At 46.4% G+C, this 23,410-nt stretch overlaps 1 protein-coding gene across 1 annotated transcript in view; it reads right to left on the bottom strand.

The window, feature by feature from the left end:
• The window catches only part of JPH2 (junctophilin 2), a 61,640-nt gene extending 40,866 nt beyond the window's left edge, over positions 1–20,774 (bottom strand). Inside the window, exon 1 of the mRNA XM_068523939.1 lies at positions 20,396–20,774. Within this exon, the coding sequence (XP_068380040.1) occupies positions 20,396–20,774 (379 nt within the window). The remainder of the gene's footprint in view (positions 1–20,395) is intronic.
• Positions 20,775–23,410: the final 2,636 nt, after the last annotated feature.

Here is a 23,410-nt window from a genome sequence, read left to right as displayed (position 1 = left end):
CCCCATGACTCCACGCGGCCCGGCCCCTCCCAGCACAGACTGCTCCAGCTCAGGGTCCCACGCCTACCCCGCCCCAGCCCTTTGTGTGTGAAGAGACCCCATCAAGGATCACGTACAGTGCGGGGCGGGGGGGGTTCACTTACACCTCTCAGCAATCCTGTGAGGTGGGTCTCATGCAGATGCTCATTTACAGGAGAGGAAGTTGGTGATCTGAGAAGTTACTAGACTTGACCAAGGAAGCAGGATCAAAACCCAAGTCTATCTGATGCCCAAAGCTCATGCTCTGAGCCCACAGTTCTCAATCCTGGCTGCATGTGAGAAGCTAAATATAAAATACAGATCCCCGGGCCTTGCCACCTGAAATTCTGCTTTAATTTGTTGGGGAGGGTGTCTGGTGCTTCTGGCCCCTCAGTACGGCAGGCAGGAACAGCCAGGGGTGAGAGGACAGCAGGGCTCACCTGCCTTCAATGACCAGCCACGAAAAACCAATGATCAGAGAATATCAACTATAAAAGGGCCAAAGAGAAACGGAGAGAGACAGAGAGAGATGAGAGCGTTGGGCATGACCTCGCAAAGGAAGATGCAAATATGCTCTCCATTTCTTAGGTGGGTTGATGTTCAGGGAGGTTATGTGACTTGCCCAAAGTCACACAGTGAGGAAGAAGCAGAACTGGGATTTGAACTGAGGTCTGACTCAAGCTGGGGAAGTGGGATTATGTGGCAAGTGTAGAGAATAAAGAAATGAGAGTGTGGTACAAAGGATGAAAATGTGAGGAGACAGATAGAAAACTATTATGCTCCATTTTCCAAGCTCATCCACATGGGGCCACATTGTGTGGGAAGCAGGAGGACAGAAAGAAACACAGAGAGAGAGACAAACTGGTTTCAAGCACCATCTAAGCTGGGGAACCTTGACCAAGCTACTTCTTCTGATTCTCAATTTCCTTACCTGGAAAGTAGAAAAATAATACCTGTTTTCCGGCTTCTTTGGGAGACAACAAAAGATGGAAGCAACCCAAATGTCCATTAACTGGAAAATGGATAAACAAACTGCACTCAACCGCACAATGGAATACTAGTCCGCAATAAAAAGTAGCATGTTACTGAAACACACACCAACATGGATGGATCTCAAAAACATGCCAAGGGAATGAAGCCGGAGACAAATCATATGATTCCAATGACATGAAAGCCTGGAAAAAACTAAACTATGGTGATAGAAAGCAGATCTGTGGTTACCAGAGGGGTAAGGGGGATCCACTGTGCAGGGGCACAAGGGAACTTTCTGAGTTGATGGAAATGTTCTGTATCTTGACTATGCTGGTGGTTACACAGATGTAGATGTTTGTCAAGACTGTGCACCTCGGGGCGGGGGGGTGGTGGTGGTGTGATGAATTGGGCAATTGGGATTGACATGTATACACTGATGTGTATAAAATTGATGACTAATAAGAACCTGCTGTATAAAAAAATAAATAAAATTCAAAAATTCAAAAAAAAAAGACTGCACTTAAAATGTGTTTTATTGCATGGAAATTATCCTTCAATAAAGTTGATTTGATAAATGAATAATTTGTAAATAAATTTTTAAGGAAAAAAAAAAACCCCTACCCAGTACAGTGTCCCGCAAGTATCCATCAGGAAATCCTGTCCACTCTACTTTCCAAGTGAATCTAGAATCTCGCCACGTCTCACCACCCCCATTGCTGCTAGATGGTAGCCCGAGCCACCATTATCTCCCTAACACACCTATCAGAGGGGATTCTGTTCAAATATAATAAGCCAGATCACGACACTGCTCTGCTCCTTCTTACTCAGAGAAAAAGCTGAAGTCCTTAGTGACCCACAAGGCCCTACCTGATCTCATCCCCATCACTCCTCCATCCTCACCTCCTCCCATTCTCCCCTTTCCCTCACTTCACTCTAGCCACAGAGGCCTCCTTGCTGTTCTTCCCGCACACTAGCCATGGTCCTGCCTCAGGGCCTTTGCATTTACTGTCTGCTCTGCCTAGAATGTTCTTCCTCCAGATATCTGCATGGCTCACTCCCTCACCATCTTCAAGCCTTTACTCAAATGTCATCTCACTGAAGACTCCCTCACCACCCTATTTAAAATTATAACCCCCACCCAAGGTTTTTTTTTTTTTAATCTCCCTTCTTTGCTTTTTTTTCCCTTCATAGCATATCTAATATTACATATATTTTGCTTTTTCTTTTGTTTATTAACCATCTCCCCTACTGGAATGTAAGTTCCATAAAGGCAGGGATTCCATTCTTTTTTGCTCACTGTTGTATCCTTAGTACCTAGAACAGTATCAAATAGGTACTCAATAAATATTTGTTGAATGAGTGAGTGAGTGAATAGCATGCACTTTCCAACTATTTTCTCTTCTTTCTGCTCTATCCATCTGAAAACAGATCTGCGAAAATGACCAGAGAGATATTTAATAGTTCCTATAAGACTCACCGAAGATGACACAGCTAATAAATGCACAGAGTCAAAACTCATACCCATGTCTGGCTGTGCTCCTTCCAGGAGTCTCAGAAGAAAGAAGAAAAAATATATATATCAAAGGGGGAAGTGAGCAAGAACAGAGCAGAGGAGATGGTAAACCAGAGGAAAGAAAGAAGACATCTAATCTCTAGATTGGACAAGTTTGTGAAATTAAATCAACCATTCCACCTTTGGCTTAAATTTGGCGTGAGATGGGCTGACGTGGCCACTTTAAGCCCAGGAAAAACTGAGATTGCAACAGGAGAAGGGCTCTTGGCCTCCAGCTGGGGAGGAAATGGCCAGGCTATATTAGGAAACTTACAAGCAAGTGGCAAGAGGCACAAACACCCAGGGGAGGCTGGGAGTGATGGGGCCCTGGGAAGGGGGAAGAGCCAAGTGCTGGAGCCATCCCCTGCCTGACTCTCTAAGGCAGGACAGTTCTCTCTGGGGACAGGAAGAACGCATCCAAAGAGGGAGAGGAGGACCCACCCACAGCCCTCTGGCTGAGAGGAGCCTCTATGTAAGGAAGTGCTTCCTAATACCCTTGGGGATGATCCCCTCACTGGGACTTGCAGACATTACAGGGCTTCCCACTGCCCGCAGGGTAAGGACCAAGATTCTCAGCAGCCTACAAGGCCCAGAGTGGGCTGCCCCTGCCCACCTTTCCTGACTCTTTTTGAACGGCTCTCCAGTCACACTCGCCTTCTCCCTGCAATTCCCCTTCAGGTTTAGTATAGAATAACCTGGGTTTTAACCTTAACTCTGACACTGGATAGTTCTAAAACATGCATAAGTTATTGAAACCCGGCAAGCCTCAGTTGTCCTATAACATGGAGGTAATGATACCTACTTTATATCGTTTTTCATTCATTCCTTTGAATCAGCAAGTACTTGCAGTGCACCCTGCATTCACTGGGCTAGGTGCTGGGGATGCAGTGCGAATAAATAGACGTGGTCCCTGCCCTCAAGGGGCTTGGAGTCTAGTGCCAGCAATAGACTGGATTTAATCAATCATCAGAAATAAACGTTAAGCAGCCCCAGCAGTGTGGTCCAGAGAGATGACGATCCAGGTCTTGGTTGGCAGTGGAGTGGGGAGGGTTGGTTGACCGAAGATGAAGTGAACTCTATGTGAGGCAGCTAGCACACAGCAAGTGCTCAATAAAGGCTAGTTTTTTGGCAGGTCAGAGTCTTTGCTCAGAAAAGCTGGCAAAGGATTAACTGAGATTAACTGGGAAGATGAAGAGGAGCCAGGGAGGACAGAGAGAACTCAGAGGGAGAAAATGAGACCAGCTCTGGTTTTCTGCCTAGGTGTGTGTGCGCTGGTAAGAAGGCGGGCTTGTGGCCTGGAATGCCCAGCTTTCGCTGGTTTGGGGACACCCCTGAGTCAGGCCGCAGAACTTCTGTCCTTGAGAAGAAGAACATTTGGGGGTCTGCTCATCTGTGAGACCTGCCTCCACGCCCTCTAAACACACAGGATGGAGGAGTTTCTGGAAGCCACATCTATAGTTTAAGATCCACTCCCCAGGGACAGAGATTATGACTTAGTTGATGTGGATACTGGAAATCATCTCAGACGATTCTAATACGCATCCTGTAAAAGTTTTCCACTGACCTCCAGTTAGCCAACATGCTCTGTTCCTCTGTTGTAAAACCTGCTAACTGATGCCCTTAGCACCCTGATGTGCCTGGCCAGCAGCCTATGCTCTAGCAAATCCACGCCTCTGTTCCCACATGCGGAACTGTGTGTTTATTTAAGACTGTTCCTAAACCTGTTTACCTCCATTGTACTCGTTATTGAAATTTTGTTATTTACTAATATTTGTTCTCTAAACCGATGGACTATGAGTGTACAGAAAAAGAGTCTTACTTCTCCAAAAACAAGCTGAATGTTTTTGGATGTTCACAGGGAGACAGTTCCTTAAAAATCCCTCTCAAATTTGGTATGAATGGGATAACTATAAAAGGTTGGAACAAAATTATAAAAATCTAGACGTTGGACTACTTTGCAGTGTCTTTAATTTCTTGCTCCATTTTAAAGAAACCAACAGAAACTGGCAATTATAGATGATACGTTACAGGAATGGAAGACAGACAATGAGAAACTCCACTGCCATCAAAAAGAAGTCTTGGGGCTTCCCTGGTGGCGCAGTGGTTGAGAATCCGCCTGCCAGTGCAGGGGACACGGGTTCGAGCCCTGGTCTGGGAAGATCCCACATGCCGCGGAGCAATTGGGCCCGTGAGCCACAACTACTGAGCCTGCGCGTCTGGAGCCTGTGCTCCGCGACAAGAGAGGCCGCGACAGTGAGAGGCCCGCGCACCGTGATGAGGAGTGGCCCCCGCTCGCTGCAACTAGAGGAAACTCTCGCACAGAAACGAAGACCCAACACAGCCAAAAATAAATTAATTAATTAATTAATTTAAAAAAAAATTTCAAATGCATATCCTTTCTGACCTAGCAATACCCTTTAAAAAAAAAAAAAAAAAAAGGTCTTTGCCGGGAATTCCCTGGCGGTCCAGTGGTCAGGACTCTGTGCTTTCGCTGCCTAGGGCCCGGGTTCGATCCCTGGTCGGGGAACTAAGATCCCACAAGCCGCGAAGCACAGTCTCTCTCCCCACCCCCCAAAAAGCTTTGCCATCAAAAGATTAGTGAATGAAAAAAACTGAATATCTATACACTATACGTAAATGTGATATAAATTAAAATAAATGTCAAAAGATATATAAATCATTTTAAAAATCTTTCTCTGATCTCACTAACATTCAATTAACCAGCTTGCATTTGGTATTGATGACATCAGATAAGAGGGCTTCTACTTCGGTTTTAAATGTCAGTGTGAATACATTTGCTTTGACAAAGAGAAAGCAAAGGAAAGAAGACACCAAAAGGGTAATCAAAACTAAGTCAAGGAAAATAAGCAAGTAACCGTACACCAGCACCCTGATGTGCGACTTTCCCATAGGGTGTGTGAATCCAAGTTTTGGATGAGTTTAGTTAGGGCAAAACTGCACTTTTCATTCCTTCTCAGGAAAAGGATGCCTGTGGCCTGAGTCACTGGGGCCTCTACCCACTACCTGGTCTGTAGGAATTTTCCCAGCGTGGTGGGTACTGCTCATCCAGTTCTGATCATAAGAGGCCGGACTGGAGGTGTATAGCCTGTGGAGAATTTTCCTGGCTGTATAACTTAATAATCCATTAAGGCAGGACCTCCAAAAACGTGTTCTGCAAAACTGGTGTTAATATATTTTATCACGGAAAAAAAGAAAAACAATGCTGAAGTCAAGACAGTTTGAGGAGGTTAAATGAAATGAGAGTTTTCCTGCCTGTGGGCGTTTGTCAGAACCCCTAAAGTGCTCCTGGGGACTGTGAGTCTCCGTGAGGTGATGCTAGTTAATCAGAAGACCCTTCTTGCAGAACACCTGTCAGGGTTAGTACCCCACGGAACCCACTTTGGGAAATGACCATAAGGCTCACATCAGTTTAACCTGGTGGGGTCAGGAGAGCAGGTAGTATTGTACAGCTACTGTTGGTTGTTGCTTACCCAACAACAATTGTCCTCTTTGCTAATAGAGCCTTAATTTTTGTCCCAGGGTCCAGTATTCCTCCCATGTGACTCAGAGAAAGGTCTGCAATCCAGGGGCAAATCCTGATTGCTCTAAGCCAGGCATACGGGAATTCCCTGGTGGTCCAGTGGTTAGGACTTGGCGCTTTCACTGCCAGGGCCCGGGTTCAGTCCCTGGTAGGGGAACTAAGATCCTGCAAGCTGCAAGGCACAGCCAAAAAAAAGCCAGGCATTCAAGTCTATCCACCTTGCCAGTGATTGGATTAGACGTGAGCATATGAACATGTGATGAACTCTGGCATTGAGACCTGAGGTAAGTCAGCAAAAGGTGTGGGGCAAGGGAGACAAGAAAGAGTTCTTAGTTCTTCTCAAGAGATACTTGTGGAGAAACATACCCTCTTTTTCTGCTGTATGTTGTTGCATGTGGACATGACTCCTGGAGCTGTGGCAGCCATATTGGGGCCATGAGGGGAACTAGCTGAGAACAAAATTGACACTCTGTGGATGGCAGAGCAAAAAGGCAGCAGGAACCTGGGTTCTTGCTGATGCTGTTGTGCCTCCAAATTAACCAGTCCTGAGACTTCCCTACCTCTGGATTCTTGTTTATGTGTGATTAGAAATATCCTTATTAAACAAGGTCTGTGCTGTCCAATATGGTAGCTATTAGATGCATGTGGTTATTGAGCACTGAATTTAAAAGTTTTAGTACAGGGACTTCCCTGGTGGCTCAGTGGTTAAGAATCCGCCTCCCAATGCAGGCAACACAGGTTTGAGCCCTGGTCTGGGAAGATCCCACAAGCCGCAGAGCAACTAAGCCCATGTGCCACAACTACTGAGCCTGTGCTCTAGAGCCCGTGCTCCGCAACAAGAGAAGCCACTGCAATGAGAAGCCCGCGCACCTCAATGAAGAGCAGCCCCTGCTCGCCGCAACTAGGAAAGCCAGTGCACAGCAACGAAGACCCAGTGCAGCCAATAAATAAATAAATAAAAATTGGAAAAAAAAAAAGATTTAGTACAAAAAAGAATGTAAAATATCTCACTAATAATTACATATTGATTACATGTGGAAATTATAATATTTTGGGTAATGGGTTAAATAAAAGATGTGATTAAAATTCATTTCACCTTTCTAAATGTGGCTACTGGAAAATTTTAAATTACGTTTGGAGCCCATGTTATATTTTTGTTGGAAAGGGCTAGTTTAGGTCATCTGGAGTTAGGGTTTTCTGTTACTTGCAGACAGAAAAAAATATCCAAACAGATGCAAGTATTAGCATTCTGATTTTACAGCGGGAAAAACTGAAACTAAAAATGTAAATAACTTGCTCATGATCACACCAGTGTAGCAGTTGTTGGTGATCACAGCCAAGCATCCTGACCAGTGCTTTCTCCTCTGTACCTCTAAGAACCTCAGAATACCCCCTACAAGTGAAAGGTTCAGAAACCCTCACCCAAACCTCAGCTCGGAAGAAAGCATGAGCGTTTCAGAAACCCAAGGGGAGACAGAGAAGAGACCTGTGGGTCAGACCATGGATTCTGCCTCCAAATACAGAATGAATACTGAGAACACCATCCCCTCTGGCCGGTGACACCTGCCTATTTCTAGGAAACTGTTTGAGGTCCAACTGTCAGTGTCCCTAGGGGACTGAACAGAGACGGAGAGAAAGGAATCAGGAGTAGCTTCTCTCTGGGGTTCCCCACTGCCCACGGAAGTCCTTACTTGACAGTTCAGTGTCTTCATGACTTGGTCCCAGCTCACCTTCTCAGTTTTCCTCCCCAAATCCCCCAAAGCCTACTTTCAAAGCCACCTCCTTCAGAAACCTACCCAGGCCACCTTCCTTCCTCCAAACTCTCATTACTTCTTACCACCTATGGCCGCTATCTTGTCTATATATTGTCTATTTTGTCCAATAGCCATCTCTGATCCTTCTCCAGGTCCTCTCACGTAGTCTTAGAAGTTAGTTCAAGATCTTTGGGCAGGACCATGGAAGCGTTATCAACAGATTTCAGACAGGGTTTAAGAGAGAGCATGGCAGGTAGGGGAGTGAGCACCAGAAGAGTCCAAGGGTCATGGCTCTTGTCCGGGCACCCTAAATCAGATGAGGTAAACCAGGAATGCACATCGTGGTGAACACACATGCCCATGCCATGGACAGCCACATAGATGCTCTTGACTATAGGGGACCCATCCCACCTTGATGAAGACAATGGATCCTGTGTCCCAGAGCGAGCAAGTCAAACCTGAGACATCTTTGGGAGCAACAAAGAATAATGGAATTTGCTTGGGCTTTGGAAACAGACCTGACTCTGAATATCTCTTTAATCTCTCCCCACTTCCCTTTATCTCCACCCTGCACATCTAGTGCAGGGCTGTGCCAATGTTCCCTGGTTGACTACAGTAGCATCTGCCCTGGTCTTTGCCTCCCCAGATACCCACTTCAATCCACCCTTCGCTGCCGCCGGAGTCATCTCCTTTGTAAGATGCAGCTGTGATCAGATTACCCCCACTTAAAACTTTGTGACGGCTTCCCAGTACCTTGAGGGAGGATTGTCCCCTAGGAAACATATTCTGAGACTGAGATTGCATGTGGGTGATTTTGGGGGGAGGGCTCTCGGGACAAACAGCCGTAAGGAAGGAAGCAGGCTTCGATAAGTGGAAGAAGTTGAACAGTTGCAGCTAAAGCCTCACTGGATCCCATGGGGATCTCTGGAGCTGGTATAGCCCTTCAGAGTCGTCCAAAATCGAAGCAAGGAGGCTGGGTCTTTGTACGCCTGTATCAACTAGTCCTTAACTATGGGTTACCCCCAGAGGGAGGCACCTCCTTTTGACAGAGGGCAATGGCCAGCTATGAGCCATCTGCAGCCCAGACTCCCGGCAGCTGGGGAAAAGAGGATCCGGCTCCTGCGGGGTGTCTGAGGGTGTCCCACAGCATCTGCTGTAAGGATGAAATTCAAACTCCTCGTTGTGACCCACGAAGCCCTCTTGGCTTGGGCCCTGCCAACCCTCCAGCCTCATGTATCCCACTCTCTCTCTCAGTCTCTGTGCTCCCACCTTTTCTTGAACACAGCATGCTCCGTTCCCACCTCCAAGCCTTTGCACTCAATATTCTTTTTGTCTGGCACCGTGTGGTCCTCCCATCACCCATCCTTTAGATCTCAGCCTCAAGGCTAAGATCACTTCCTCAAGGAAGCCTTCTCTGATTACCTGACCAGACTAGGTTCACCCATTATCAGCTCATAAACCCTTCTACTTGCCCTTCAAATTATTTATCCCATGTTGTAATTAAATAACTGTCCAATGCTGGTCTCTGCTGTTAGAATGCACACTCCTGAGGGCAGGGACCAAGACTGCCTTGCTCACCACAGCATCTCCAGCCCTCAATGTGATGACTGGCCCAGAGAAGGCATCCAGCAGATACTGTCAGATGAGTACATGAGTACATGGCCTTGGACAAGTTCTTTTTGAGTCTATCTCTGCTCAGCAAAAGAAGCAAAGCAATTTTCCTTGCAGGGTTGCTGTGAGTGTCATGTGAGTTATCTAGCAGAGACCTCAGACTCTCAATAAGTGTTGGCTCCCTTCACTTCTTGGGAAAGGATTGCAGGGTGACCAGTCATCCCCGTTTGCCTGAGATCGAGGGGTTTCCCGAGAAACTTTAATACTTTCAGTACTAAAACCAGGACAGTTCCCAGGCAAACTGGGAGGGTTGGTTGCCTTAAATTTGGGTGGGAAGGAGAGAAGGGCATTTCATATTAGCACATCGTTCCTGGTATGCTGGTAAGACAGCTCTTTGGAAAAACAAACAACCCTGATTCATCACGTCGGCCAATTTCCATCATCTAAATATTCCCACCCTGGCCAGTCAAGCTACCAGCGGTCGAACAGCCAGCTTGCAAAATTCCTGAAAACTTAACAATGGGCTGTCATGCACCAGTAGGAGCTGACGCCAGCGCCCGGTAGCTAATATAGACTGTCGCGTTCCTGATATCCACACATGCACAACAGGGTCACAGACAACCTCAACTCGGGGGTAAGTGAGAATATTTCAATCCCAAGAAAGGCACAGCTGGAATGGACCTTGAAGACCATCTAGTCCAAGGCAACAAGTCATCTGTCACATGGGCTACCTCTTCCCCATCCTGTGTCCACAACAGACATTGTTAATGGATCATGATGCTGAATCCTAATAAGGCAGAGCAGTCTCCCCTCACCACCTCTCCGGGCAGCCACAGTCAAGTAGCTGATGTTGCGTGTGAGAGAAATCGACTTACCTCCAGGAGTGAGTGTGGTTCAGCCCCTCAGTATACAGGGTAGGAAGCTTAGGCACAGGGTGGTACAGGGACCTACCCAAAGCCACACAGCCAGGCAGTAGCTCAGCTGGGACTAAAGAACAGATCACCTGCCTTGCTTGCCCTTTCAATCCTGCTTTGCCTTGAAGAGCTGAATACCCCAGAGTGGGGCAGAATGAAGGGAACTCATTTGGGATCTGAGCCTAGATTCTGGGGGACTCTGCTTAGAGCCCCCAAACTCTCTTTGTACCCTGAAGGCTTCTTAGCATGTCAGCATATAAAGGTTTATGTGTTGGGGGGAGAGCACTTCTGAAAAACTTACAAAGTTGCACATCCCCATTGCATAAAATTCAAACAACAGAGGAGTATTTAAAATAAAAAACTCTTGCATTGTCTCCCCAGAGGTAATCACTGTTAACAATTTCAGTCCTTCCAGGACTTTTTCTACTTATTTACAAGCCTATATATATCACAAGTGAACTAAAAGATTAGCTGCTCCCCACCCTAACACTCTCCCCCTCAATAAATATTTGTCCAGCGGCTCTTGTTTGCTTAAAATGCCTTAGATTCCTTTCCATACGAGTATAGGTGGGTCTGTCTCTGTCCTTCCCCCCCTCCCCCGGATGCGCCGTGCAGCATACGGGAATCTTAGTTCCCCGACCAGGTCTTGAACCCACGCCCCCTGCAGTGGAAGCTCAGAGTCTTAACCACTGGACCACCAGGGAAGTCCCTGTCTCTGTCTTTTTTCTCTCTCTCTCTCTTTTTAAACTTTTTTTTTTTTTTGATTGAGGCATAGTTCTGCCTCTGTCTTTTGAGTGGTTTTCGTACTCCCTGGCATGGTCTTATGAATTAATTGAACAGTCCCTTTGGGTGAGCATATAGACGGTATTCCGTTTTTCCTGTAACAATCCCAAGGCCTTGTTCTCTGGCTCGCCTGCGAGGTGGTCCCGAAGTCCCTTCCCGTGGCCCCGAAATGCTACCTCCCATCAAAGCTCCACTGTCTCTGGTTTCCCAGGATCACCAACAGGGGATTAATCAGGTGACACTGACCGGATGCTGACAATCCTGGGGCCTGGGGGAAAGCATCTTTGCCAGGCCCTGGGTCAGCTCAGCAACGCTGAGGGCCTTGGAAGCCAGAAATAGTTGAGTGTGGGGGAGGAAAGGGATCAAGGGGAGACGGCCTGGGCTCAGACTCCCCACTGGTTGCTCAGGGCTCCCTGTCTGTGTGCACGTCCGCCCACAACCCTCACGCCCACGTGCCATGTTTAACGGGCTTTGCTGACTCTCAGTATACAGCACCGAGCTCCTGACCTTCCCTCTTCAAACCCTCATCCCATCTTAGGGCAACGCCATCCTTTGTGGCTCAGGCAAAAGCCTTGGAACCTTCCTTGACTCCTCTTTCTCTCACTCCCCCTATGCAATCTATCAGCCCAATCTTTTGGCTCCAGGTTCTAAATAGACCCAGAGTTCAACCACTTCTCCCCACCTCTGCTGATCCAGGTTGGAGGTCCAAACCATCGTCACGTCTCAGCTGTGTCATTGCAATAGACACACTAATTGATCTCCCTGCTTCTACCCTTTCCGCACCACATCCTTGCCCCCAAACCGTCTCTGAACACAGTAGCCAAAGGAAGCCCTTTAAACAAAGTCAGAGCATGTCACTTTTATAGCCTGCATTTTTCTCAGGGTAAAAGCCAGATTCTTACAATGGCCTACCAGGCCCTGCGTGAACTACCCTGTATCCACACCTTCCCGGCAGAAATATTATACAGGGGATGTTGTGTCCTTCTCTGTACATCCCAACAAAGGCCCCTACTGTCTGGTTGTCCTGTCATCAATGATGTGAAATTGGATCACTTTGTTAAGATGGTATTCACAAAGGATTCAAATTTAATTAAAAATAAAAGTAAGAAAAACATTGTGCGTGCCACACAGAGCATTTCCTGCAGGTTGCGGCCCACCCTCAGGCCTCAGGGTGTGGCCTCCATTCTACACGGTTCAAACAATGGTCAGCAGCACATGCTTGAATACCTCCAGGCACAAGGTACTCACTACTCGCCTAGGGGGAGAGGCTTCTGGAGTTCCCACTGCCCCTGGATCGCCCTATGGATTCTGGCAGGTGGGTCCGGGTCAGTCGACTCCCAGTTATGCAGGAGTAAGTAGGGACCTTGGTCTTGACCAGACCCAAAGCCCACCTACTCTGTGGCTCTGGCTTGGGAAAGGAAAGGAGAGAACAGGGGCGGCCCTCTGGTCTATGGCAGGAAGCAAGCCTGTCTCCCTCACCCCACACCCCGCCCTCAACCAGGGCCCTTAGAGAATGAGACTGGACATTCCTCACAAAGGTGTGGCAGCCAGGGCTGGTCCAGGCAACAGCTGCTGGGGACATGAAATTAGCAGGCCCTGGAAGCAAGCCAGCTCGATGAATGCCAAGGGCCTGGCCTTGCACAGGGGTACGTCTGAGGAGATTTGGCCAACTGGACACATGCATCCCAGAAAATAAGGCTGCAGAGAGGAGGACTAGTGACATCCACTTCCCTGTCTTACTGAGGGTCCATTCTGCTCCCCTGGAGTCCCGGATAAGTGCCAAGAAGCTGCTGTGACAGCAGCCCAGACAACTGTCATGCTGACCCCTGGCTGTGAACTGGGACATGAGATTTTCAAGATGAGGTTAAATTATGCTGATTCTACATTCGAAATGGAATCATGCCTGACTTGGGTTCCATCTACACTGGCAGGACCCAAGGCAGAATTATGCAACGTCTTGGCTTATTAAGTGCTCCAAAATCAAAAGCTAGGTTTTGTATTGAAATATTCTTCCCCAAACGGAGGCAGCTGTGGTTCAGGCCATCCTGAATTAGTTCGCCCTTTGGACTGTGAAAGAAACACAGAAAAGAGAATATACGTTTCAGCATTTCCTCTGTGCCAGGCATCCTGCTAAGTCCTTTTTATGTATTATCTCATTTCATTGTTTCAATCACATTTTGAGGGAGATTTTGACATCCCTAATGGAAAAAAGGAAATGGAAGGTGAAAGAGCTCACATGATATGCTTATGTTTGTAGAATTAAGAAGTGGCCCCACTGGGATTTGGACCCAGATCTGGCTACTCTAAGCCCCAAGTGTTTAAGTAACACGTGCTTCCTTTAGTTCCATCAGATTCTCTTAGGACTTCTACACTTGAGTTTTAAAAGCAATCAAGAAATTCTAAATTAAAAGTCATTCTTTTTAAATCTGAAAAACAACCCCCCCAAAAAAAATCCCACCAAAACTAAGAAATTAATTTAGCAAGGTGAAAGGATTGAAAAAGCAGTGAACAATTGGAACAATGAAATTTAAAATGCCATTTATAATATCATAAAAAAGTAAAATACTTGTTAATTTTACCCCCCCCAAAAAAGTGCAAGACATTGAAAACTCTAAAACTTTGCCGAACATAATTAAAGAAGACCTAAATAAATAGGGATATATATACCATGTCCATGATTGGAAGGCTCACTGCTGTTCAGATGTCCATTCTCTCCAAATTGATGTGTAGATCAAATGCATTTTTTCTGTAATTATTTTACTCATAATCACACAATAAATTAATATAATGAATGCATCAGTATGAACAATGCAGCAAGTTGTTAGAAAACTAACTAGGATCCAAGAAAATGGAAAAATAGAATTTAAAAAGCAACAAGACAGTTTCCATAGACCTATATGGATGGGTCTCTTAAATTCTCTAGTGAAGAGATAATACAGTCACTTCTTTACAAATTGCCTTTGGTTCTTATGCTTATCTTAATTGTGAAGTTGTGCTGAATATACTTCAGCATAATCCATCAAATGCATTTTTAATCAAATTTCCATCAGGCTTTTTTAGTAGAAATTGACAACCTGATTTTATCATATATATAGAAATGGAAATTATCTAGAATAACCCAAACGGTCTTGAACAAGGAGAGCAAAGTTGGAAGATTTACTCTGATTTAAAAACTTGTTTTAAAGCTCCACTAACCAAGGCAGTGTGATATTGGCACAAAGATAGACACATAGACCGATAGAAACGATATTCCTTTGTGGAGCAAATATGTAAAGAAATATGGAGGTTAAGTTGCTTCAAGGAACACATATCACAGGCCCAGATAATGTGACATCAGGTATTACTCAGGCCTCTAGCCTGGCAAATTCATTTAGCTCCCATGTTCAGAGTCAATTGGGCTAAAATGAGCTTAAGTCATCAGCTTTGGGAAGGACAAAGAAATCTGTATCCAGAGCATAGAAGGTTGCGTTTTTGACCCAGGTCTCATACTTAAACATAAAAATATCATTTTTTCAGTATGTAATATAATAATAAGAGCACTAACCACATGCCTAACACTGTTCTAAGTATTTTATGTACATCAGTGCATCATTTAATTCTCTCAACAAGAGAGAACAATAATTCTATCAATAATATCTCATAAAAGAGAAAATAGCAAGTACAGCATATAGGAAGAGAAATATTGTTTCATGATGACTTGCTTCAGTTTTATGTTTGTGTGTGTGTGTGCATAGAATTACAATGGGAAATACATATCTTAAAGTGGGTTGTCGTCATAAAAATTTGAAAGCCGCTAGTGTAGTAGATGAGAGAGTTGTTAAGAAGCCTCAATAATAAATTGGGAGACTGGGATTGACATATACACACTACTGTATATAAAATAGATAACTAATAAGAACCTGCTGTAAAGCACAGGGAACTCTACTCAATACTCTGTATTACAGATTATGTATAGTCTGTAATGGACTATATGGGAAAGGAATCTTTAAAAAAAGGGTGGATATATGTATATGTACAACTGATTCACTTTGCTGTACACCTAAAACTAACACAATATTATAAATCAACTATACCCCAATAAATATTTTTTATAAAGACCCACTACTGGGCATATACCCAGAGAAAACCATAATTCAAAAAGACACATGCACCCCAATGTTCATTGCAGCACTGTTTACAATAGCCAGGTCATGGAAGCAACCTGAATGCCCATCGACAGACGAATGGATAAAGAAGATGTGGTACATATACACAATGGAATATTACTCAACCATAAAAAGGAACGAAATTGGGTCATTTGTAGAGACGTGGATGGACCTAGAGACTGTCATACAGAGTGAAGTAAGTCAGAAAGAGAAAACCAAATATCATATATTAATGCATATATGTGGAACTTAGAAAAATGGTACAGATGAGCCGGTTTGCAGGGCAGAAGTTGAGACACAGATGTAGAGAACAAACCTACGGACACCAACGGGGGGAAAGCAGGGTTGGGAGGGTGGGGTGGTGGTGGGATGAACGGGGAGATTGGGATTGACATGTATACACTAATATGTATAAAATAGACAACTAATAAAAATATATATATAAAAAATTATGTTAAGGAAAAATAAAAAATAAACCTCACTAATATAATGAATGTATGATTCTTAGCACAGAGCCTGAGAGAGAAAGACTAATAAAGACTCCGTAAATGGTAGAGACAATTATTACTATTGTCACAGAGCCTGATAAAAACTAGTAAAGACTCAACAAATGGTCAAGACCATTGTTACTACTGTCACGGCCAGCTTCATGGGCATTTAACCGGTGTAGTCACACAGGACTCTGCTCAGAAGGGTCCTGAACTTGGCTTAATGCTCTCTTGTCACCATCTTGAAATTCTTACTGATTTTGAAGAAGGGGCCCACATTTTCATTTTGCACTGTGTCCCCCAAATTATGTAGCCAGTCTGATTATTTTGTATAGTTGTCTGTCATTTATTAAAATACTGATTCATAATATGTATAAAATATTTAATTATCACTTACAACTTACAAGATCAAATTCCATCTCTGCCCCTTATCAGCTAGAGGACCATGAGAGAATACTTACTATCTGTCTCAGTTTCCTCTTCTATAAAAGAGGGGTAATAATAGTACTTCTCCGTAAGGTTATTGTGAGAGTTTAAATAACACAACACATGCCACGTACCAAGATCAGCACCTGGCACATCGTTCCTACTCCAAAAATCTTAACTATTATTATTATTAACTTTATGAAAAAAAGGCAACCTTGGGCTTGGTTTTTCCTACTGCACATTTTGGGGAGGGGATTATTGAACTAGACCCATCGTTCTGGAATTTATCTGAGCAGCAGATTACTTGGAGAATCTGATGGCTCTTTGAGGAAATACCTCCCAGAAAAACACAGATAGTCCACGCATATATGCACACATCTTGCCTGTAGTTTCAGGCCATTTATGGGCCTCTGAGGCCAAGGCTCAGGCCCAGGTCAAGATCCGAGGAAAGCAAAGATCACTCGTGGCCCTTCTAGTCCTGGAGTCTGTGGGTCTCTGGGGTGGAAACCGCCAGGCAGCATGTTACTACTTAAGGACCGGGTGTCTGCTGGCTTTGGGCTTTTAAGTCAGCAGCTATTTTTAGCTTTGCTATATATGGCCAGGGGAGGAATGTGGGGCTATAGGCAGGGGAGGGGTGCCAGGAGGCTTAGGGCAGATTTTGGGAGGCTGGAGCTCCTTTGTCTTGACCACCTTACCCTTCCCACCAAAGAATTGGAGCTTAACTTCCAGCCAAAGCAACAAGCATGGGGAAGAGAGAAGGTCTGTGGATTTAGGAGTGGCAGGGGCTTCCATGAAGATGCCAGGTCAAGTCACTTTAGAACAGTGATATTCATACTTTTTTGACCATTACCTGCAGTAAAAAATATATATGTTTGAATCATGACACACACATAAACACATTTTTTTTTTGCCCATGATGAATAATTTATTAATCTACCATGAAATCATAAAAATAATAATGTGCGAATTTTCTATATTGTTGAATTTAATTTAAAGGGCCATCTTGTATTCTTGATTAAGTACTTTGTGTGGAGATATTAGTAGACAGTAGTCATCAATGTAGAAACGCAGACGTTTTAATACACACACAATATATATACATATATCCATATATGTATATATATATACATATATCTCCAACTGAACAAACATTTCAGGAAACAATACTTTATCTCATTCTTTATGAAACACTTTGATATTTTCTACTCTATTCTGTTCTATTCCATTCTTTCATTTTTTTAAATGCAGGTCATGACCCAATAAATTGATTTTGCCAATGAGTCAACACCTCCAGTTTGGAAATCTACTCTTTTCTTTGGTTTGGAGCAGGCAGACACCTGTAACATTGGACTGCAAGGTAAGGTAGGGAGTGGAGGAAAGGGGACATATTATCGCTTAGCTCAGTACTTCTCACAACTGGGGATAAGACGAAAGTTTCAGTTGGATATCTGCTGGATGGCAAGCTTTGGACCTCAGAGTCTTTGTACACTGTTCTCTCCACCTGGAGCACGCGTCCTCCACCCTTGTCACCTGGTTCACTCTGGTACTTCAGAGCTCCACTTGCCACTTATTCCAGGAAGCCTCCCTGATTGCCTCAGTCTGGTTAGCTGCCTGCGTCTTGCTCCCTTAGTGCCTGGGCACATCCCTGCTTGGCACCCAACACAATTTCTTCTTAGATTCTCTGGAAGGCAGGGACCTTTCCCATCCTGTTCATTTCTACACTCTCCTCACCGCCCGCCCACCACCCACCCAGTGTAGTGTAGCACTGGCTTCCTAATAATCACTCAGTAAATATTTATTGAATGAATTGATGATAGATAATAGTAATAATGGCAACTACACATTTATCGCATGAGAAATCTTAGGAGAGATTAGTATAAGTCCACTTTAGGGATGAGGAAACTAAAGCTCCAAGAGATGAAATAATATGATAGGGGGAGGGTAATAATCCAGGGTTGCCTGACTCCCAATGGTACCTAATCACAGGAGCTTATTTGTCCACATTCCCCTCAACACTGTCCAGGATGGGGCAAAGGGCAGGTCCTTAACAACCCCTGGGAGAACTGATGACAGGTTGATTAAAGAGATTTTCCGAAGCAGTGGCCACATCTAATTTTGGAGGGCTGCACTCGTGGGAGAGGATCTGTGAGGTTTCCAGGGCCCCTGGATGTGGGGCTGTCTCATTCGGGAGGAGAGTCTGGGCTTCTGACAAACCAGGGAGGCAGGCCTTCCGATGACACACCTTCCTAGGCTCCTGGACACACGTAGGCTAAAACCAAGGCCCTGCAAGTCTGTGTGACCTGGCCCATGCCTGCAACCCCAGCGGCAGCCCCAGCAGCCCGGCCTGTTCCCCTCATTCATGCGGATCGCGCCGCTCCGGTGTTCTTGCTGCTCCTCACGCATGCCAAGCCCAGTTCTGCCTCAGAGCCTTTGCAGCCGCCATGCCCTCTGCCTGGGGTCTCCCCTCCCTCACTAGTCCTCTCCACCCTACTTCTCAGGAACCCCCCAATCCAAAAATATCACCCTCTTCCTTCTCTGCTATTTTTTTTCATAACACTAGTAACTTCTGGAAATTGCATATATGTTTGTTTTCCGGTTTATTTCTGTCTTCTTCACTAGAGAGGGAAGTCCCTGAGGACTTTGATTGCTCACTGCCCCGGCCCCTAGGACTCGCTGTGGGAGGGTGCCTGACACATAGTTGGTGATCCATGAATGAATGAATGGGTTTCCCCCATTTTAGACATATTGGGACATCGGCCTCTAGTTTCCCAGAAATGTGTGTCCCTGCGACTCACATCCAGGCCCCCAACACACACACACACCGTGGTTTGGGGAGGGGGAAGAAGGAAGGAACTTTCAGCACATGCGTACTTGCACCACTTTGCATGGGTAACTGATGCCCAGCAAGCATGCGAGGATTATCTCCATTTGGTAATTGGAGAATCCGAAGCTTGCTCTCTGCTTGTCCCCAGTGTGTAGTGTAGTGTCCGGCATAAACATCTGGTGAACTTAATTGCACTGAATTGCAGAGGTTCCGCAAACTGCTCAAGGTCACCAAATTAGGAAACGTGGAGCCAGATTTTGTTCAATTCCAGCCAGGGCTGCGTGGCCGCCATGGTGCCATAGAAACTCCAGGGACACAACCTGTTAACATCCAGATGCATTCGAGGGCGGGCCCTCGCCAGACATTCACCAGTCGGTAGCCCAGTCAGGAGCGCATCCTGCACCTGAGGCCGTTCTCTGTCTGCCTCTCAAACATAATTTACCCATCAAGGTTCAGTTCAGATGTCACCTCCTTGAAAGCATCCCCTGACCGCCTCAAATCTAACTTCTCTTTTCTGCCACAGCACTCTGTGAATACTTGTGTATAATTGTTTGTCCACAAGCCTATCTTTGAACCCATGGGATGTATCTTGTTCCTCTTTATATCGAACCCTTTTTACCGTGCCTGGTGAATAGGTGGTACTACAGGAATATGCACTGAACGAAAGGATGCTTGGATGGATGGGTGGATGGATGGATGGATGGACAAATGGGTGGATGGATGAGTGATTGGAAGAACAGATAAATGGATGGATGGATGGATGGATGACTGGGTGGATGGATGGATGAATGGATATGTGGATGGATGAATGGGTGGATGGATGGATGGATAGATAGATGAATGGCTGGAAGAACAGATAAATGGGTGGATGGATGGATGAATGGATGAGTGGGTGGATAGATGGATGAATGGATATGTGGATGGATGGATGGGTGGATGGGTGAGTGGGTGGGGGGATGGATGGATGAATGAACGAATGAACACTTCATGATCTTTAGACTGAAAATAATTTTCATGGCAAAGTTGACATTAGACACCAATTCTTCTGGAGCATATTCCACATCTGATGGTACACCTAGCATGCAACAGTAGCAGTAGTGTCTTACTGAATGTGTATTTCTATGGCAGGCCTTGTATTAGAAGCACTTCTGCCAATCCTCTCAATAGCTCCGTTATTGACCCCACTTTACTAACAAGGAAATGGATGCAGACAGAGGCGGAGCCGCTTGCCCAAAGCCACACAGCAGATAACATCCTGGCACCTCTGATTTGGTGCTGTCCTGCCCCTGGATCTTCCCACCCTCCACCCGTCTTCCTCACCCTGCCTGGCCCCTCCCCCTGGTCCGCAGGCCCCAGGCTGGGCTCACCTCCATCCGCATAGGTCTCCGTGCCATAGCCGTCCTGCAGGCCATTGTTCCAAGTGCCCTCATACTTGGCACCGCTGCTGCTGCTCTGCCGGGTTCCGTAGCGTCCCTTGAAGCCGTGCGTCCACTCGCCCTTGTACAGCCAGCGTCCCTTGGTCTCTATGCCCAGCCCATGCCGCTTGCCCTGGCTCCAGTATCCCTCGAAGGTGTTTCCGCTGGGCCAGGTATAGACACCCGCCACTTCAAAGCCAAAGTTCCAGGAGCCCGAGTATTCGCCCTGGCCCTTGGGGCCCGTGCACAGTCCGTGCCCATGGGCCTTTCCCCCCTCCCAGCCCCCGCAGTACGCCCCGCCATCATCAAAGTCAAAGCGGCCCCCGCTCATCTCATCGTAGCCCCTGACCACCTCACCGTCCTCCAGCTTCGGGGGAGAGGGCAATGGGGGTGGTGGTGCCAGCGACTCTCTCCAAGCAGCTCAGGGCTGCCCCCCCCACCCCCGGACTCACTGCGCCCCTGGAGGGGGTAAGCAAGATGCCACCCGAGGCTGAAGGAACCCAGGAGCCAAGTCAGCACTGGGTCGGCTGGTCAGTGCCATGCCTGGGAGGCCCCCACTCACTCAGCCAGAGGAAGGCTGCCAGCTGGGAAGGAAGTGGGAAGGAGAGGTTCAAAGTGTCCACGGAGTGTCCCAAACCTGGCTTCCATGGAGTCAAAGGAAAAACGGTGTGATCCCTTTAAGAAATGCAGTGAAAGGGGTGGGGTGGAGGGGTCCCCAGTCCGTTTTCAAAGAGGAGAAATTCCCCCTCGGTGACAACCCCCAGCCCGAGGCTGAATTCCTGCAGCCCGCTGGCCCCCTTCTCCTCCACCCCCGGTGGGTGTGCAGGGCTGTGATTCCCCCACCCTTGCCCCGCCCCTCTCCAATCCTGCCCTCCTCCTGGGATGGAAAGGTCAGTGTTGCCCTAACAAGGCCATTGGATCTTAGAAGCTGCTCCCAAAATAACCCCCTGGCCGGCCCAGCCTCCTTCAAAGCGGGAGGGGTATTTCAAACTGGGCTAGAGCTTCAAACTCAGGGAGTGGTTGGAGGGATGAGGAAGGGAAGCTGAGAACTAAGCGTGGGCAGCTGGGGAGATTTGGTGGCTTTTCTTCTCTTGGGTAAGAGCTCCCTTCCACCTTCCTGGTCCCCTGAGTCTGCAGGCAGGGAGAGGAGAGGAAGACCAGCAGAACACGGGTCCTGGAGCACTTAGAATCCCCCAGAGCGTAGAAGTTAGCAAATCTCAGCCCCAGCACCACTCACATGCCCCCGCAGGACCTGGGGCTATTTATTATAGCACCACTGCCAACCCCATAAAGGAATCTGGTGACCTAAAGAGAAAGGAACGGGGCACGGGTTCACATATGCTTTTGAGAGTGGAGGAGGGAACTCAGGAAGAGAGGTGAGGTTCTGGAGACAGAGTTGGGAAAGATAAAGCGAATCTGAGTCTAGCACAACCCCAAATTCCCTCCCCTCCCCGCAACCCTGGGAAAACCCCGGAAAGAACACAGTGCAAGAAGCACGGGTCACAGATCACTCCCTTTCTCTCTTCTGATGGGCAGGGAGACTGCCCTCCTCTCTCTAGTTCTGAGACACAGTGTTGCTGGTTGTATTGGAATGAGGTCGTCTCAGAAATACTCAATGATCGTGATTTTTTTTTTTTTTTAATTCCCTTTCCAAGCTCTCTTCTGCTGTGTTGTCCTAAGAGCCTGGGAGGCCAGACTTCAGAAAGCTCTTGGGGCAGGGTCAAGAGCAAAGGGACTGACCAGCGCTCAGGTTCCCACCAAAATCCAGTGAAAGGGACAAATAAATCTCCACGACGAGAGGCGGTGGCCAAGGCTAAAGACTGGAAATTCCAACTGAGCCCCGGGTTACCAGGAACACAGAGTAATTCTGGGAAAGGTAGGAGCCACCAAGCACAGGAAGCTGTGTGTATGTGTGTGTGTGTGTGTGTGTGTGAGAGACGGGGGAGGAGGAGGATAGAAATCACCAAAAAAGCAAGCACAGAAGTGACTTGAGAACATTCAACTATTGTTATCTGACTTCAGACTAATCCAAATCCAAATCCAAATCTAAGTCTACTTCAGACTACTCCAAATCCCATGATGACTTAGGCCACTTAAAAGTCGCTGCAGAAGATGTGTTCTTGTTTAAGGAATGGATAGAAAAGCCTCTCTCCCTTCACCCCAGCTGATCCCGGTTCTTACCACTTGGTTCCTTCCTCGTTCACAACCCTCTGTCTAAAAGAGCCCTTCTCTGCCCACATTTCACCCCCGGGTAGAAACACCCAGCCTCAGAGCTCTGTACTGCTGGTTCTTTGCCAAGCTGACATGCAGCAAAAAGCAGTAAAGACTGTATCACCTGGGTTTTGACTCACTCCTCCTGCAGGTTGACCGACAGCCTGCTTGCACAATTCACAGCTGAGAGCACCTCAATGCTGCCCCCAGAGAGTTCTGCTGTTGCCACTTCTGATGGGTCTTTGGAAAATCACACGTTTCTTTCCAGCTCTGCTCTCCAGGGGAGAGGAAAGAGCATCTCAAACTGGAAGCCAGAGGGAGTTCAATACCCTTTGTAGTTAAATGCCAGACAAATCACCATAATCCTGTTCTAAGGCTGGTGGCTACTGTGTTCTAGCGAGCTGTTCCGCCTGCATAAGTGTAGCCACTGTTCATCCGTACAGCTCCCTACGGTGGTTCTCTACCAAGGGTGGGTACATGTAAGAATCACCTGCAGAACTTAAAAACATGAACAGATTCCAGAGTCCCACCCCATCTCCAACCTACTGAATTAGATTATCCTGGGAGAAGGCTTGGGCACTTGCATTCTTTTTAAAAGCTCTTCAGACGAATCTGACTCTCATCCCTGGTTAAGAACCACTGTGGGGGGAGTGGGGGGTGGTGGGATGAATTGGGAGATTGGGATTGACATATATACACTAATATGTATAAAATAGATAACTAATAAGAACCTGCTGTATAAAAATAAATAAATAA

The sequence above is a fragment of the Eschrichtius robustus genome, chromosome 16, assembly GCF_028021215.1.
Source record: "Eschrichtius robustus isolate mEscRob2 chromosome 16, mEscRob2.pri, whole genome shotgun sequence".
NCBI lineage: Eukaryota > Metazoa > Chordata > Mammalia > Artiodactyla > Eschrichtiidae > Eschrichtius > Eschrichtius robustus.
This window is presented reverse-complemented; position numbering and strand designations above follow the sequence as displayed.